We start from the raw sequence: 16670 nt of genomic DNA, 5'->3' as shown, positions 1-16670 counted from the left end.
GGGGAATGTTTTAGGAGTAAAATTGTTGGACATGGTAAGGGACTGCATGAAAGCAGGGAAGACAAAAAGCAGGAGAGGTAACTATTTTGACTTTTGAAATTGAGTTTGAAATGCTTAAATACAGCAAGTGGTCAGATACATGGATAGAAGTCCAACTTGGAGGTATAGATGTTAGCACATCTGTGTAGAAGGGGTAATCAGAGTCAATAGTGGGAAGAAATCTTAAGGACACCTTAATTAGATTTGAACTAGCTTGATATGTATGACTGACTGTGAATGGAATTTGCTGTAGAATTAACCCCAAACTGCTCTACCAAGAGATAGAAAAAGACCGTGTTATTTAAAATGCTTTATAAAATTTTATTTGGTATTATTCAATCATACAGATTTTGTGGTAAATGTGCATTTCTAAAAGTGCATAATCAAACATTTAATTTTTCTTGATCTTGCATTTGTCATAGAAATATGCCACAGATGATTACATAAAGATTTACTACTTATGGATTCATATTAAAATATGCCACAAAGAAGAGATAAACTAATTTATAGGATGCTATTTGCTGATTATGAAAATAGAGAAATACGAAAATATTATTTGGCAATAACAGAAAATATTTCTTTTTTATTTAATTACTTTCAAAATTCAACATAAACACTAAAATAAAGAGTTGGTAAAGTGGTATCACACATTTAATATATATTTCCAATACTGTATTTTTCATTCTTGAAAAATGAAGCACATGACCCACTGCTGTATAATCTGGGTTGTGTTCAAACATTAATTGCTGTAATCATGAAGGTTACTATTAGAAGCAGATAGAACAGATCTGTGCACAGCAAAAGAGTGGCTTTAACCAGACTTCCGTCCTAACGCGTCTTACTTTGTTAGGAACATAGTTTAAATATTTAAAGAAGAATGTCATGTAGATTCATTGGTGGCGTTTGGACACCCATCTCAGGAGTGAGTGATGAATAGCACAGCGTGATATAAATGGTTACTAAATACTCTCGCCTTCAGTATCCAGCACCAAAAAGAAGTTATTTCAGTGAAGTGGACTTAAAAAAGTTTCCCAAACCCTTGCTGGCTTTCTTTTCCTGCCACAGTAAATTATTATTTGACTTCATTGGAGCTTTATGGAGCTAATTACCTTTGCTTAGAAACAGAGTTAAAATTAAATGTAATTTTTAATTATAAAATGTTTCCTTGGAAACATTTGCTCATAAGTTAAATTGTACTTTGTTCTAAAATACTTATTTCTTTTACAATTAGAAATCAAAGACAGAGCCCAGCATAGGGCAATTTGGAAACTGTAGCATTAATTGCCACAAAACTGCTAATATTTTTCATAATGGACAACTGATGGTGAACATCCAATTAACTGCTACACAGTTACATTTAACAACTCTCCTCAGAAAAGAATTATTCTATTTTATGACCATTAATTGAATGGTCACTGGCAGTAGCCATTTTTAAAATTTAGAAATTTCTTTAGAAATTATCTTTTTTTATTTCGAAATTATATATCTGTTTGAATTTAGAAAGAGCTGAGCATAATAATCACAATTAAAAAGATCAGCATAAGTAGGTGACCTCAAGGTCCACAGCAACTGTTTCACAAATCACCTTAACACACGGGATTCACAGCCAAGGGCAAGCCTCTCTTTGGTTCATAAGGTGTTGTCCTGGTAACCATTCTGATGCAGTCGATAATAGGGCAGACGGAGAGACACAGGGTACAGCCTGTACAAGTGTCAGTAATGGTGGGCAGGTGGGTTTCAGGATCAAACTGGATAGCCTGCGAACAGAAATAAAGAGTCTTGCTGTCACTGCCCACAAAGGTCAAGAATGCCCCCATTTTAGCATCAACGTTTTTTTCCACTGCAGGAGAGCTGCACTTGGAGACAACTACACCCAGCACTGTGGTGCAGCTATAGCAACAGTTGAGCTGCCAGGGAGAAGGGGAGAAAAAAAAAAAAAAAGGACAAAAAAGAAATGCTTTTAAAATTAGAAACACAATGTTTAAAATTCCTTAGAGGTATTTTTCTCTCTTTGTGTGAGGAAAATATTTCATAACATAGTAACTCTCTAGTGTCCTGTGTTCTGAGAAGAACGTAGGTCTTGTCAGTCTGACCATGACTGGGTAGGTGTCGCTACCTGAGGGGGGCAGGGTGCTTCCACACCTTGTCCTTCTCACACTCATGGTTCTCGACAGTGGAGAAGTGTCACTGTCAGATGGGGCAATGAATGCACTTGTTTGGATTTCAAATTATGTGTGTAGTGTTTAGAAAAAGGCAATAGGAAAAAAAAAAATAGCTTAAGTGCCAGCTTTCAGGTTTGAGGATTTCCAAGCTGATTCTAGGCATTACCCGACCACCAAGGGGAAAAATCACTGAAAGATGGGAGCCTGGACACCTGGCTTCCCGGTCCTGGCCTGACACGCCTCAGCTGGGAGAACCAGGATAAGGCTTCCAGCTCTAAAACTGCTCAGGATTTTGAGAAATTCAATAACGTATTCCATTTTTTCCCCCTCCCTTCTTTTCTTCCTTCCTTTCTTTTAACATGAAGCAATCTATAATATGCAATGAAAATACCTAGTGTGAAATTTACAATTGAGATTTTTATTTAAAGTCATGATGATTATTTGTTAAAGAGAGATATTTCAACAGTGGAAACAACATGCAAGAATTTCCATCTAGGGGAGACTTCAGGGTAGCTACGTGGGGGCAGAGGGGACTTGAGGACTTGTCTGGAATCTTGCAGAACAATTCGATGTTTTTACTCAAATGGTGCACTAATTTGGAGGGACGAGCTAGGGGGCTGAGAAAAATTATCCGCCTCACTCCAGATACTCCTTGAGGCTAGGTCTGCAAATCTTACATTTTGAAATAATTACTGAATTCTGTTTTTTTTTTTCCTGTGTCATATACAACATGCTATATAATCCAATTCAAAATATTTTTGATGTTTAAAATTTTCCTCCCCCAAATGAGGTTACTTGTAACTATAATTTTTTTCTCTTTTATGCACATAAAAATGAAAATGGTCTCATTAGAGTAAATTATGTCAGGCTGCTTAATATTTTTAAAAATTTTCTGATCTTTAAGGAAACAACCATATATCTGAACAAGAACTGTAGTTATGACATACTATTAGAAAATTTGTCTAAACAAATTGTTGCCATGTTTTGTAAAACAACATCTCAGATGGCTGTTTAAATGAGTAAAAGCTATTTCTCTTCCTTATGTACCCTTTTATAAATAGAAATCCAAGAAACAATTGATGAAAATAAAATAATGCTTATGTTTTAGAAATCTTATACTTTGAAAATTTGCAAACATGTAAAACTTTTCAATTGAAGATTCTGATTTTCTATTTTTTATCTTTTAGAGACATAAGAGTCACAGGACTTTTAAAATCTTTTTAAATGTATAACTGTGATTTTTTCCCCTCATTAATAAGATTATTTTTGCTAAAAATTGTACCAAGGCTAGAATTCCAAGGTGGGAGTCATAACCTCTAAGACTTAAGATGTTAGAACTCTGATGCTGTGATTTTAGTGACGGAACTTCCTTACTTATCTCTGATTGGTTAATTAGAGAAAAGAGGAAATGAAAATGAATGTGATATGATTAGCATTTTCAAAGTAACCATTAGAGACACTTCTCAATAGAAAAAAAAGTGATACAATGGGTGAAAATTTGGTATAGAAGTAGTGTTAAATTAAGGAAGAAGAGATTTTTTAAAAATTAAAATTATGTCTGTCATACCTGTATTAGGTGATCAGAAGAATATGTAATATCGTACCACAAGCAAATAGGAACTTTCTCCAAGCCGAATAAGGTAAATGAACTACAATTTTTAACAATGGCCATTTTATCTATTTTGAAAATTCATTAATCATCTTAAAGGGATCTTATTTTACTTTATTATACTTCTCTATAGCTTGAAATATTTAATGAAAATAATATTATTCTGTAGTTTTTAGCCTGAAGACAGTTGAATGCCCATTTTTTCTTTATTGTTCCATGGCAGACTCTCAGCTGAAGGCTGAACTGGGAAGAATCTCTGGATCATTTCATGTGGTAGGAATACAACTTGTTGGCTCTTCCAGCTATAGAGGAATTTCTGGTCCCAACCAGACCACCTAGTTGGTGGGAAAAGGCTTTTTCTTTCTAACTGAAGCTCAGTCAATACTGAATGGAAGGGCATTCTCTTTTGGTAGAAGGAAGCAAGTCCTTTCAGGGTCATGGCAATAAATTGTAGTTCTTTTTCCTCTGCATGAGAGCATAATGCTTCCTCATGGCCATAATTGTGTGAATTTCTTTTTTTGTTTGAATTTTTCCTTCCAATTTTATGAGTGATGAAATGATACTAAAACAATACTGTGTACTGAATGGTGGCATCGTTAGTATGAGTTATGGCTTCCCTTTAAAAAAAAAAATCACTATGTTACGAGGGTGAGAGGACAGACAGCTATGTCACTGCTAAGTAGCAATGTTTGGCACGTCTGGTCTGAATCCCACACTTTGTGACAGAAGATGCTTTCTGCTACAAAAGGCAAGAAGAAACATGCCTCACAGCAGCCTAATTGCAGCAGGATTCTTACCTGGTAGCCAGAGTCATTACAGGTCATGTAGCATTTGCCACAGCTGATACACATTTCTTCATCAATCACAGCCACAACTTGCTCTAAGTTGCTCAGTTCACCAAATGTTCCAAGGTACTGCAGTGCTTTTCCAATCACATCCTGAAAGATAGGCACGGAATTACTTACAGTGTTCATTGTAAAACATTACCATGTGATGGTTAATATCTGTCCAAATTTCCCTGTTTCTATAGAATGCTGCATTATATAACTTAGAAGGTTTTGGATATTGTAGTTCTCACAGATATACTTTTTATAATTGTAGCTTACATATTTCTGTCTCCTGAAAGATGGGCTTTCTCTATATATCTAGCGTAGAAACACAAGACCTAACTAATTGCATTCAACAGGTTTTCTACAAATGATCTAAATCAGTGTTTCTGTGGACAGAAGAAATGACACCCTTTTCAGTGGTTGTGGCTTACTTTTTCTCAATTTTGGACTTTGAATCCAAAGTAAGATCCAAAAGTAATGAAAAGTGACAAAGGGTAATGCACTGATACTAGAAAACTTTAGACTGCTAGGAATGAGGGGAATAAAAATGTGGACACTATGCATTTATAGCACTGCATTTGGAGTCTAGATTTCATTTAGAAGAGTGCTTTGATAGCATACCCACCTGTCATGTCTTGAAGAGTATATTTCATTATTTAAAAATTCTAATTTATGTTAATTAATTAGGTTAATTTAATAGCTAAATAAGATGCTCTTTTACTATTAAAGAACTAGGATTTTCTTCATTCATCACTGAAGATTTTTCATGCTGTTACACATTGCTTTGTTCTTCATATTAATTGGAAGTGTGCTTAATATGTGAAGCACAGAAGGTGTTTCATCAACAATAAGAAACACTTTGTTTCGTAAAACAAAACAGAAGAATGTAACAATGTTTGTCAAATTAGTATGCTGTCAAGATTTTCTGCTTCTGTTTTTAACTTTTAACAAGACAATCTTTTGTTTAATTCAAGGTCTGTGTTCAAGGTGGTTTGACTCATATTTAAAGCCATCTTCCTATATTCTCTATGGTATCTTATTTTCTGCTCTTCTTTTTATGACCTTGGTTACCCTTTTTTACTCTATTTTTTCCCTATTTCAGCTCTAAATGACAATATGCTCATGACTTTGAGCTTTTAAACTGAAACAAAGTTTACATCATTATATACCATTCGTGTGTCTCTCAAAAAATAAGGTGATCAAAAACTTACTGTCTTTACTATTTTCTTTTCAGTGTGTTGAAGGTATAATTTCAGTGATACCACAGTCTGTTTGTGGGGGGGGCACTTGATGTCCAAATCAATATCTCCATTCTGAATTTCTCTCACAAACTTAAGATCTACTTTTATCACCTGCATGCTGAGCATTGTCATTAGAATTTGGTATGTCAAACTCACCACTCACTGAATTTTTCATTAGCATCACAAAACTGGATCTTCCTTCTGATTTCCTTAGTCTTATTAACACTGTTAGGATATCTTCAGTCACTGAGGCTTGAAATTTCAGAGCTGTATTTCACTCTGACTTCTCCCTACTCCAAAATCTCATCAGTTGCCAAGTCTTCTGAGCTCTGGATCTGCAATATCTTTTGAATCCTCTTTCCATGTCTACTATAATCTTTAACCATGACTAATTAATTTCCCATTACTTCTAATGTAGTTACAAGAGCCTACATAAGTCTCATCCTCGTATTCTCCCTTTCCTTTCCACCTTATGTAGTGTTATCATCTTCATCTATGCTGTAGAACACAGATTAAATTTTCTCACTACCTTACTCAAAAATCTGTTGAATTAAATACAGTTTCACATTTAAGTCTAGCATTTAAGGCTTTCTACCAACTAGTCTTTTTTGGTCTTATTTCTCACTTCCAAACACCATGTGCTTTAGCTACACTGGACACATGCCCTACACTGAACACACTTGTCAGTCAACTCCTCTGGCACCTAATTTTATCTTGAGTCCTCTGTCTAGAATACCCTTCCTTCCCATCTTCACTTTGAAAAATCCTGTCCATCCTTCAAAGACATCTCACATGCCACTACTTCATGAAAATCTCCTTAATTCTTCCCTCTCCTTTCCTAACCAAATTGAAGATGTGATCTCCCTCTTCTTCATTCTCTTCTTCCTTTGTCTCCTACATCTTTTCCTCCTGCCCTTTTCCCCTCTTCATCCTCTCTCTCTCCCCGTCCTACCAATGCAATGGCCTATAGTGTCTTATCAATTATGTGGAACTAATGGTTACAGATTACTTTGAGTTCTTACTATGTATCAGGCCAGTGCCATAATTTTTAAGCATTTTCTCATTTAAATCTCACACATTTTATAGAGGATGAGAGTACTGACATTTAAGGTATAAAATTAAGTAAATGATGAAGCAGGGATTCAGACCAGTGCTGCCTAACTTCAAATTCTATGATCATAACCACTCTGCTTTACTGGCTCATCTGTTATTTCTCTATTTAGCAAATTTTACTTCATGATGTAGATATTTTCTACATTTAGCTCCTTATTTGCAGTCTCTTAGTAGGCTTTATTCATCTTTGTATCTCATGTTGTGTATCTTGCGCCTCAGATCACTGAAACATAATGGGTACTCAAATATTTGTTAAAATAAATATACCTTTAGTTTTTCTATATACTAAATATTCAGCAAAATATTAGGCACACAGTTGTATGAGCTAACAGCTACTTTTTGATTTACCGAATACTTTTGTTAATATGAGATTCACAAAAAGATTTGAGTACCTCTTTAAATACAAAATAATCATAGTCAAAGTATCTGGATATGTTTAATATTTTCTAATATTTTAAGACAGTAAATGCATGAGGTCACTCTATGGCTGTAAAAGACTATATGTGATAGAAAATAATTTTTTCAATCTAGTGAACAAATTAGTCAAAGCAGTTGTTTCATTGAATTAGATCATGGCTTGACTGAAATCATCAGTAAATATTCAAAAGATGATTAAACAGGAAACTCCCTAGATGGTCATCCAGCTTATAAGGCTTATTCCAAAGAAACAATGCATATTTCTAAGAGATTTTATTGTAGGAAGCAAATTCACATTCTGTGTATATCAAATATGCCTTTTGCTCTATATTGGAGATTTGCTGTTGTCATCTATTAAAACATCATTGTTTAATGTGAAACTAAATAAAACAAAGTCCTTGGAGCCCCTAAAAATTATTTGCACATGGTATTAAAAATCACCCCTCATTCATCATAGTTCTTAAGAAAATTATGTATATATATATTTAATCTGGAAGAGGATAAAAGAATGGCAACAATTTTAAGTTATTTTGTAAAGAGTAATCAAAGAAAATGAATTATCATTCTATGTGGCAGAAAACGTGGACATTTGTTTAAAACTCAAAGCTTTCAGGTAGTACTGCCAGCTTATAAATACCCTTGAGTACACGTTCTGGAATTTGGAGTTTGCTGAAAGTTGCATATAATCAGTAAAGCACATATGGCTAGTCTAGTCCCTGTTGGACACATACCTGTGGAGATTAGGGTACCTACATTCATTATTCCAAGCAGGGTGTGGATATACAAAGGTCGCGCGATCTGCTATAGCCATCCCTGATTAGTGGAAAAGTTTATGTGTGAATGTGTATGTGGGAAAAGTGATGCCAAATTCTTTAAAGTGTAGGTGATACATTTGATTTAAATATGTGTTCCCAAAATTAATGTTGGGAAGTAGTACAGAATTCTAGAATCACATCTTTGTCAATTAATTATTTGTTTGGGATAATCAAAAGTATTTTTAAAAACTAGATCAGTCAATATTTCTGTTTGATATAAAGTTTGGGATCAAAAGTGAGGAACTAGAGGGCCCCCATCGCATCCCTGCTGCATCATACTTAATGTATTAGGCTTAGTATGAATTTCTTAGTTTTGGCCTGTTTTATTTTTACAGGTGATTGAAGTATTTTCAAGTTGTGATTGATATCTGGCGTGTTAACTGTCCTTAGATTTAAGACTTCTACACATCTGATTAGCATACTATTTACGATGCCTGTAAAAAAGTGTCATTCAAAGGCCAGGACCAAGGACAGTGTGCTGTGGGCAATCACTATGATGTCTATCCAAAACAGATCAAAATTATTTGGACATAGCTGTTTAATTACTTTACCATTTCCTTATCTGTACCATTACCAATGTCACAGGTTCTTATCTGTTATATCAAGTTCACTGCTTGCCTAATAAACCTATCAAAATAGGAAATGAGATAATTTGGTTTGTTCTCACAGAATTTATGCTGACACTTGATAATTTCTTCCTTTACTAATGCTCTCAAGTCAAAAGTTTAATGATCCTTAATGAAGCTTTCTGGTCTACTTCTATCTTTTCTTCACTCCCCTTGCCACATCAACCTTTTCCTTTTCTAAAGAACCTGGAGCACCATTTATTTTTTAGCAGTGTGATACAGCAATATCATACTAAAATAGTTTCAAAAATATAGCATACAATTTATTTTCGATATCCTATATAATGTCCTCTGAGCTAGGAGACAGGGATGGTGACTGTACAATTAGAAAGGGAAGTCTTGAGTTTAAATTCAGCAGAACTCTGATAACAGGACTCAGCGTGAATAAGCTGAGTTGGGAGGGCAGAGACAAAGCATGATTCAGGAAATAAAGTAGTAAGTAAATTAGTGGAGAAGGTGAGAGAAGCAGGCAAACCAAGAGATGGGGTAAAAGCTAGCGACGACCTGGGAACTGAAGTGGGTGAGAGAGGGTGGAGTGGAAGGGAGCTTGTTACTGAGAGACAGATGGGTGAGGTTTGGGTGTAGTCAAGGTTGGTACAGTACAGATCTGTGGCCCTGATCACTGTATTCTTTTCATGTGGGCTGGCTCAGGCTTTAAAGTAGCAAGTTCTCGCCAGACACTTTGCATTTAAATACATTTAATGAGGCTAAATGTGATGTGTTTCTACTTTATCCTTACCTATCTTGGGCTTCACCTCTCGAATATGTTTTCCCTATCCTTTTCAGTTCTAAGAGCATTCTTTATGGGGATGCTACAAAGATAATAGGAGCTGAACAGTTCTAATTGTAAGTTAACAGTATACCACCTGCTCTAAGTAGTGGGTGTATTCTCTCTTTTTTTTTTAACTTTTAATAGACAAAATGCTTTTCCATTTTTCCTAATATTTTCTCCAAATTCAGATAATTTGAGGCTTTGGTATTTCTGAAACATTTTAAAATCTTGATGCTACTCTTTTATGATCATCGTTGGTAATGTGATCTCTATTTCCTCATATGACCATTGCATACTGAGTTATCTAAATGCTTCACTCTTTTCCTGTTCCTCGTGAAACTCAGAGATTATGTCATCAAATTTCAATTTGACAGCCTCTCAGTCTTCTTGAACCATGTTCAGGTTAGAGCTCTGACTACGGGATTGTTTTCTATTGTTGTTTCTGAGCTCCCTGAAAGTAGATTTACTAAAGGTGGCATACTTGTACATTTAAGCTCAGACTTCCTTTCTGTGGCCTAACATACTCTACGATGATATGGGGTGGTTACTTTCCTTCAAGATTCTTTTAGCTGCCATTTTCCCAAACAGATTTTTATAAGGAACCAGAAATAAGTCAATGCAGTAAGTCTCTCATTGCTTCTCTCTCCTTTGTGAGATTAAATTTCCAACAAGGCAATTCAATAATATTGCCAATGTTCTGCCTTTACTGGAGTGGGATTTTCATCTGAAGTCTGTAAAGGCTTACATCGCTGCTCTATCTTGCCTGTCCATATTAACCATCTGGTTAAGGGGTCTCTGATGTAGTCCCCCAAAACATTTCTGTTTTCCTTTCATTTCACTCTCCTGCAGCTGCTTCCTCCATGCTTCACTTTCACGTTTCTGGATTTCCATGCATGTGTATATCTTTTTGACATATACTGCTCCCCCGCCCAGCCCTTTCATTAGACTTATTTATTCCAAAGAAGATATACCTTTCCATCATCATATTCCGGTCAGGAATCACATCTCAAAACATCCCCGTAAGACTTAAGAGTTGATTTTTACCATATTCTGTTCATGTGTTTTAAAGTGCAGTTTGATAATTTTTCATCTGCTATTTGTCTGTATATAGACAACTGAGAATGTTAATGCCTCCCGCCCATTTCTCTGGTATCTTCTGAAAATTGCTGGGAAAATCCTCCACTATTTTTCTTCCTGTGCCATCCCTTTTATGCTCCATAGTATCTAATATGCCTTACAGTTTTATATGAGTACTTTTCTCCTTCCCCTCACAACTCAATTGAAATAATAAACCTCTCGATCAGGCTGACTGGTCTCCTGCCAACACTGTCTTGCCAGTCTTATGAGATGCAGTCTATCTCTTCCTAGAAGCAGCAGGAAGAAGAGATGAAAACATCACTAGTGCCCCTAAACCATTCATTTTCCTACCCAGAAATTCAAAGACGTTAGAGATACATTCCTGGCTTCATAAAGAGAATGAGAATTCATTCTCATATATATCAACAGAAGTGGGAAGCATTCGGGGAACTTTATAAGTCTTGGCAGACTCTCAAATCTCTGTTATATGCTGCCTGGGACTAAAGCACGTTTCTCATTTAGCAGGGCCAAATGTGCACACTGTCACTTCAGTTTTCTTCAGCCAGGAGATAAAACGGCTTCCTATTTGGTTTCTTTTCTCTAGCACAGGTGAACCTGTGGAATGTGTTAGGAGCTTCTTCAGAAGGTCCTGGTTCATCTTTTAGAAGGAGACCTTTACATCTATTGCTGGAGGTCAGTTGTCTTTTTCTTACTTTATCTCATTCTTCCCCTTCCCCTTCAGCACTGATTTTGACTACCCTCCTCTTCCTCAGAAGCCTTTTCTTTCACAAAAGCGACGGCTCCGCAATATGGCAATATGTATGGTAAATGTTGTGTCACTATGAAATGGAAATCCAGATGTAGGATTGATAAAGAGGAAATTGACTGGATGCCAGGCTGACTCTAGGGCCCCAGACTATTCCCTGCGGTGGGACTGACAGCCTCTGAGACCATTTTTTGGCTTCCAAGGACGCAAGGAAAAGCTGGATACCATGTTGGCTAGCGAAGACTTCTGGTTCTCAAGGACCCCCTATTCACAGTGTAACACTGGGAGTAACCACTCTTGACGCTCTAGCTGAAATCCTTAGATGCTTAATCAGTATATCCCCTTGTCCTTTTACCTCATGTTAAGACTGAGCAAGAAAACTGGATTATTTTCCTCATTACTGCCTCTCAGTTTGGTCCTTTCTAGGAAATCCTATTGAACAAAAGAATGAGTTTTGTATTGGAGTTGAGGTCCCATGGCTGCATTTATTCCAAGTATGTATTAACACTATGCTTTGCAAACATACTCATATGCTTGAAATGCCACCTTCCTTTTTTTTTTTTCCTTTCATGAGAGACAGAAGAAGATAGTGATTAAGGCCCAAGTTTTAGAGCCAGATTTTGGAAACAAGTCTTGGTTTTCATGTCTTCCTAGCTGTGTGACCTTAGTCAAGTTATTTAACCTCTCTGTTTATTAATTACTTAATCAGTAAAATAGGGAAAATATGGATACCTGATAGGGTTATGGTGAGGATTAAATGAGTTAATTCACAAGCATGCAGAACAGTGCCTGAAACCTCATAAGTACTCAATAAATATTAGCTTTTATTATTAATTCTCTGCTTAATTAACACTAATTTATTAAACTCCATGTTAAATATCACCATCTCTGTGAAGCTTTGCACAATTACCCGAGGCGGAACTAATCCCTTTCACTCCTCTGTGTTCCCAGAGCATTTTGTACATATTTGATTGAACTGTAAATAATTTTTAACATGTGTCTTTCTCCCTTGTTAGACTATGAGCTCCGTAAGGATAGATATCTTTCTTTTTAAAATTCACGTTGTATTCCCAGTTTCCTGGATTGCAGCGAGTGCATAATAAATATATGTTAGCACTACATCTCCACCAAGATCAGGAAAATCCTGGTGCCTTGAACCATGCCTTGTTAGTCTCTGGACGTAGACCCAGTCCTTAGCACACTGCTAAGGTCACATAGCAAATACTCAATAAATACTTACTGAATGACTGATATTGAAACTGCCTACTTCTGAAGCAGCAGGCCATTAAGTCTTATCTGAGGCATTTGAAAGAAAAGAAGAACAAAAGAAGAGATCTACTGAGCATGGCTTGCTTAGAAATAATATTGTCACACTCATAACCAGAAAAGATGGGGGTAGATTAGAAATTTGAATGCATGACTGAAAAACTTGTTCAGACAAGAGGGGCTTAGTTAACTTTGTGGGACACTGGGGCCCTTTCTATAGCAGATGGGGAATAATATACTGTGCTAGCTGAGAGGATAAACAAAGCAGTGACACGGAGTTTAAACTATTGAACAGAGGAATCTATAAAGAGGCCAGCAGCAAGGAGGGAAGAAACACGCTAAAATAAACAGATAGGTGGACAGGGAAAATATTGAGCACGAAAACAGATAACCCAGGCCCTCAGGAAAAAGGGAAGATGGAGAAATGGTATGTCGAGAACAGAAGAAAGACTGTCGGGAAAACGTAAAAGTAATGATGAAGCAGCAGAGGGAAGTACGTAGCGTGCCTGGGTAAGTGTGGTACGATAAAACAATAAAAGCACAAGAAGAAATGTCTAATTCACATGCAGAGAGAAAATGACTCTTAAAGGGAACGTGGCTGTTAATTTCAATGGGGACTGAACAACCACACGGCCGCATCATCCAGATGGAGTCTAAAATAATGGGCAAGGGGGCAAGGGACTCGTACGAAAATGACAACAACTGTGGCGGCTCCTTACATTTGAATAGAACTATGCCCCGTGCAATACTTTCACACACATCATTTCATTTAGAACAATGGAGTTGACGTCTTCTGACATTATCTAGTATTTATTCTCCTTCCTGCCCATCTCCCGCCTAGATTGTTACAATAGCCTTCTAACCAGTCTTCCTGCTTCTGTCCTTGCCCATCTAGGATCTTGTATCAACACTGCAGCAAGAATGAGCCTCTGAAAAATTTTGTCAGATCACATCATTCTTCCTTTTAAAAAGCCTCAATAGTTTCCTGCCAAGGACTTTCCTACTTCGGGGTCTTTGCATTTTCTGTTCCTTCTGAACGGAACGTTCTCCCCCCGATATTTATCTGCATTGATCACTCTCTCACTCTTTGAAGTGTTTACTCATAAGCCATTTAACCAGGCAGGCATCTCCTGATCAACCTCTCCAGCAATTACTTTTCTCCTAATCCTGCTGTATCTTCTCCACAGCACTGTGACCATCTGACATAGTATGTACCCACTCATTCATTTGTTTATTGTCTGTTCTCCTTACTAAAATGTAGACACCATGAGAGCTGGGCTTTTGTTTTGTTCACTACTGAATTGCCAGTGACAAGAGCAGTGCTGGAACATAGTGGGTGGACATTAATAGTTGTTGGAGGAATGACAAAATGGATGTATGGGTGAATAGGACAATTATTGCCAACTGGAAATTGGAATCTCCGTGGTTACATGTGAAAGACAAAATGAAACAATACCAGATGTCCTTGCCAAGATGAGCAGTGCTTTCTGACCTATGGGCCACTTCCTCATTCTTAAGACTTCCTCTTTTTTATTCTCCACGTCATCATTTCCTTCTGGTTATTCTCTTATTTTTTTGATCACTTGTTCCCATTTGCTTCCCCAGAACTTCCTACTCCCTCATAGGGTATTAGGTTAAGCAAGAAATGAAGAAAATATACGTGAAGCTTCTGTCTTGTGTCTGGCACCCAGTAGGCAGTCAGCATGTCAGTTCTTTTTTCTTTATATCATCCAGCACAGGTGCAAAATTAGCTTGAGTTCACTAATTTCAATATGCTCAAATCTAAACTTTTCACCCCACATTAAAAAACTCATCAAATCTAAAACACCAAGAACAAAACCCTGATTCATTATCTTTCATTTTTCTTTATCTCAGTTAGTGGGACTATCAAAAATCTAATCATCTTAGTCTCCTTATTTTCAACTCCTTACTGTCCCTTATACCTCAGTATATAATGAGAATCATCAAATTTTAGAGGAAGAATTATCAAGACTTCATCAATTTAACCTCTGCTTCTGTTTCCATAACCATGTCCACTCACCAAATCTAGGACCACATTATGAATCACTGGGAACATCCCTTTTTCCACTTACCCTTCTAATCACTACCCAGTCTACAGGGCTCCTTAAACGCCAGTTCCTCAGAGAGGCCTTCCTCATCTCCTTCAATCTAAATTAGGTCTTGTTATGAAAGAGACTCCATACATCCTGTATTTTTCTTTATAGTTTGTATTACAAATATAGCTTTATATTATTAATGTGATTCTTTGTTCTAATACCTGCTTCTTTCTCTATTCTGTATGCTTCATGAGGACAGGGGCTGTGTCTGTTTTATTTTTTGTACTATAGATGCTCAATTCCTAGCACACTGCTTATCTCATGGTAGGTATATGATAAAGATTTCCTGAAAAATATACGGACTTCTTCAAAACTTCCAACTTGGCTGACTTCCAGAGCTTTATGTATTCCTACTAACATTCTTGAGTTCACTTTCTTGGACATATGGAAATGGAGGGTCACCCTAACGTGTTATATCCTTCAAGCTGTCCATTCCTAACATCATAACTAATAGTAGGTAACATATACAGTATTTAGGATATGTTTGGTGCAGGCTAAAAGCACTTTACACACTACCTAATTTATAATCCCATGAGGCAGACTCTTTAATTATGTCCATCTTACAGATTAGTTAACTGAGGCAAGTTCATGTAGCTGCTAAATGGCAGTGGCATAATTTGAACCCAAGCAGTGTGACAGAGTAGTTCCAGGCTTAATTCAGGAAACTCTTTTCCCATAAATGTAATCTGCTAAAATCTTATAAACCTTGCTACATATTTCAATGAAGGAAATAGCTTCTTAAGACTTTCTAGCAGTCACTTTCTTCAAACATGGGCTACTTACTAAAATGACACTGGTAAGCCCAAATTCAGTTTCATTAAATGCCTATGGCATTGCAGTAGGTAGAAAATCATATGTCACTCTCTTATCCAAGATGACTTAATGTATTGTCTGGACTCCATTCCTTCCTTATTTGCCAAGGATATAGCTTCTTTAATCATGCCCTTTCTGGTAGCTTTAGCTATCCTTTCCTAGCATATAAACACATGCAAGTTTAGGGTATCCTAACATATACAAACAAACCTTTCCCTCTACTACATTTCTTTTTGTCACTTTCCTTTTGATCTTTCTCAAGTTCAGGAAAGAGTATTCCATATACCTTGTCCTTAATTTTGAAACCTTTATTCACTCTTCAATTTACCACTTCCTGGATTCTACTTTTCACCACTCCACTGAATCTGCTTAGGCCAAGATAAGCTAAAATATGAAAGTCTGATGTTTATGCTAAGGAGTTTACCTAAGATCATGGTTAAGATGTGGGAATTTTAAGCAAAGGGTAAAACAATCAGATTTGCATTTAACAAAGAATACTTCATAATTGTTGGAGGATACATTAGATAAGAATGAGAAAAGAAGGTGGGAGGCCAGTTTGTAGAATATTTCAGAATTCCAGGAAAGAATGTGTAAAGAACTTCCCTAAGACCTTTGCAGTAGGGAAGAGCAGAAGAGGAAGAAGACATGACAGATAAAAATGGTGGACATTGGTGAATGTCCATGATCCCATTCATGAGTGAGATGAGTCATAGGATGAAATCTAGGCCGAATTTCAGGTTTCTGCTTAGGTAAGAGGGTAGATAGGGTGCTGTTCATTGAGACACAGGACTCAGGAGGAAGATCAGCCTTAGAAGGAATGATAATCAGTTTAGTTTGAAGTACGATGGCCTTTATGCACCTTGCTTAGACTATACAGGTGGAGGTATCCAGAAGATAGTGGGTGACACAGGTTTGAAGCATAAAAAGAGGTAGGGATGCAATCCAAAAATGGGCAGAAGACCTAAATAGACATTTCTCCAAAGAAGATATACAGATTGCCAACAAAC

The 16670-nt window shown here is 36.6% G+C and overlaps 1 protein-coding gene across 1 annotated transcript in view; it reads right to left on the bottom strand.

The window, feature by feature from the left end:
- Positions 1-356: 356 nt before the first annotated feature.
- DPYD (dihydropyrimidine dehydrogenase) overlaps positions 357-16670 on the bottom strand; it is an 813917-nt gene continuing 797603 nt past the window's right edge. Inside the window, exons 22-23 of the mRNA XM_061183827.1 lie at positions 4608-4748; positions 357-1796 (exon numbers count right to left, since the gene is read on the bottom strand). Coding sequence (XP_061039810.1) covers positions 1626-1796; positions 4608-4748 — 312 coding nt within the window. The 3' untranslated portion in view covers positions 357-1625. The remainder of the gene's footprint in view (positions 1797-4607; positions 4749-16670) is intronic.

The sequence above is a fragment of the Eubalaena glacialis genome, chromosome 3 (assembly GCF_028564815.1).
Source record: "Eubalaena glacialis isolate mEubGla1 chromosome 3, mEubGla1.1.hap2.+ XY, whole genome shotgun sequence".
NCBI classification, from domain to species: Eukaryota; Metazoa; Chordata; class Mammalia; order Artiodactyla; family Balaenidae; genus Eubalaena; species Eubalaena glacialis.
Note: the sequence above shows the minus strand (reverse complement) of the source record. Positions and strands in the feature narration are given on the sequence as shown.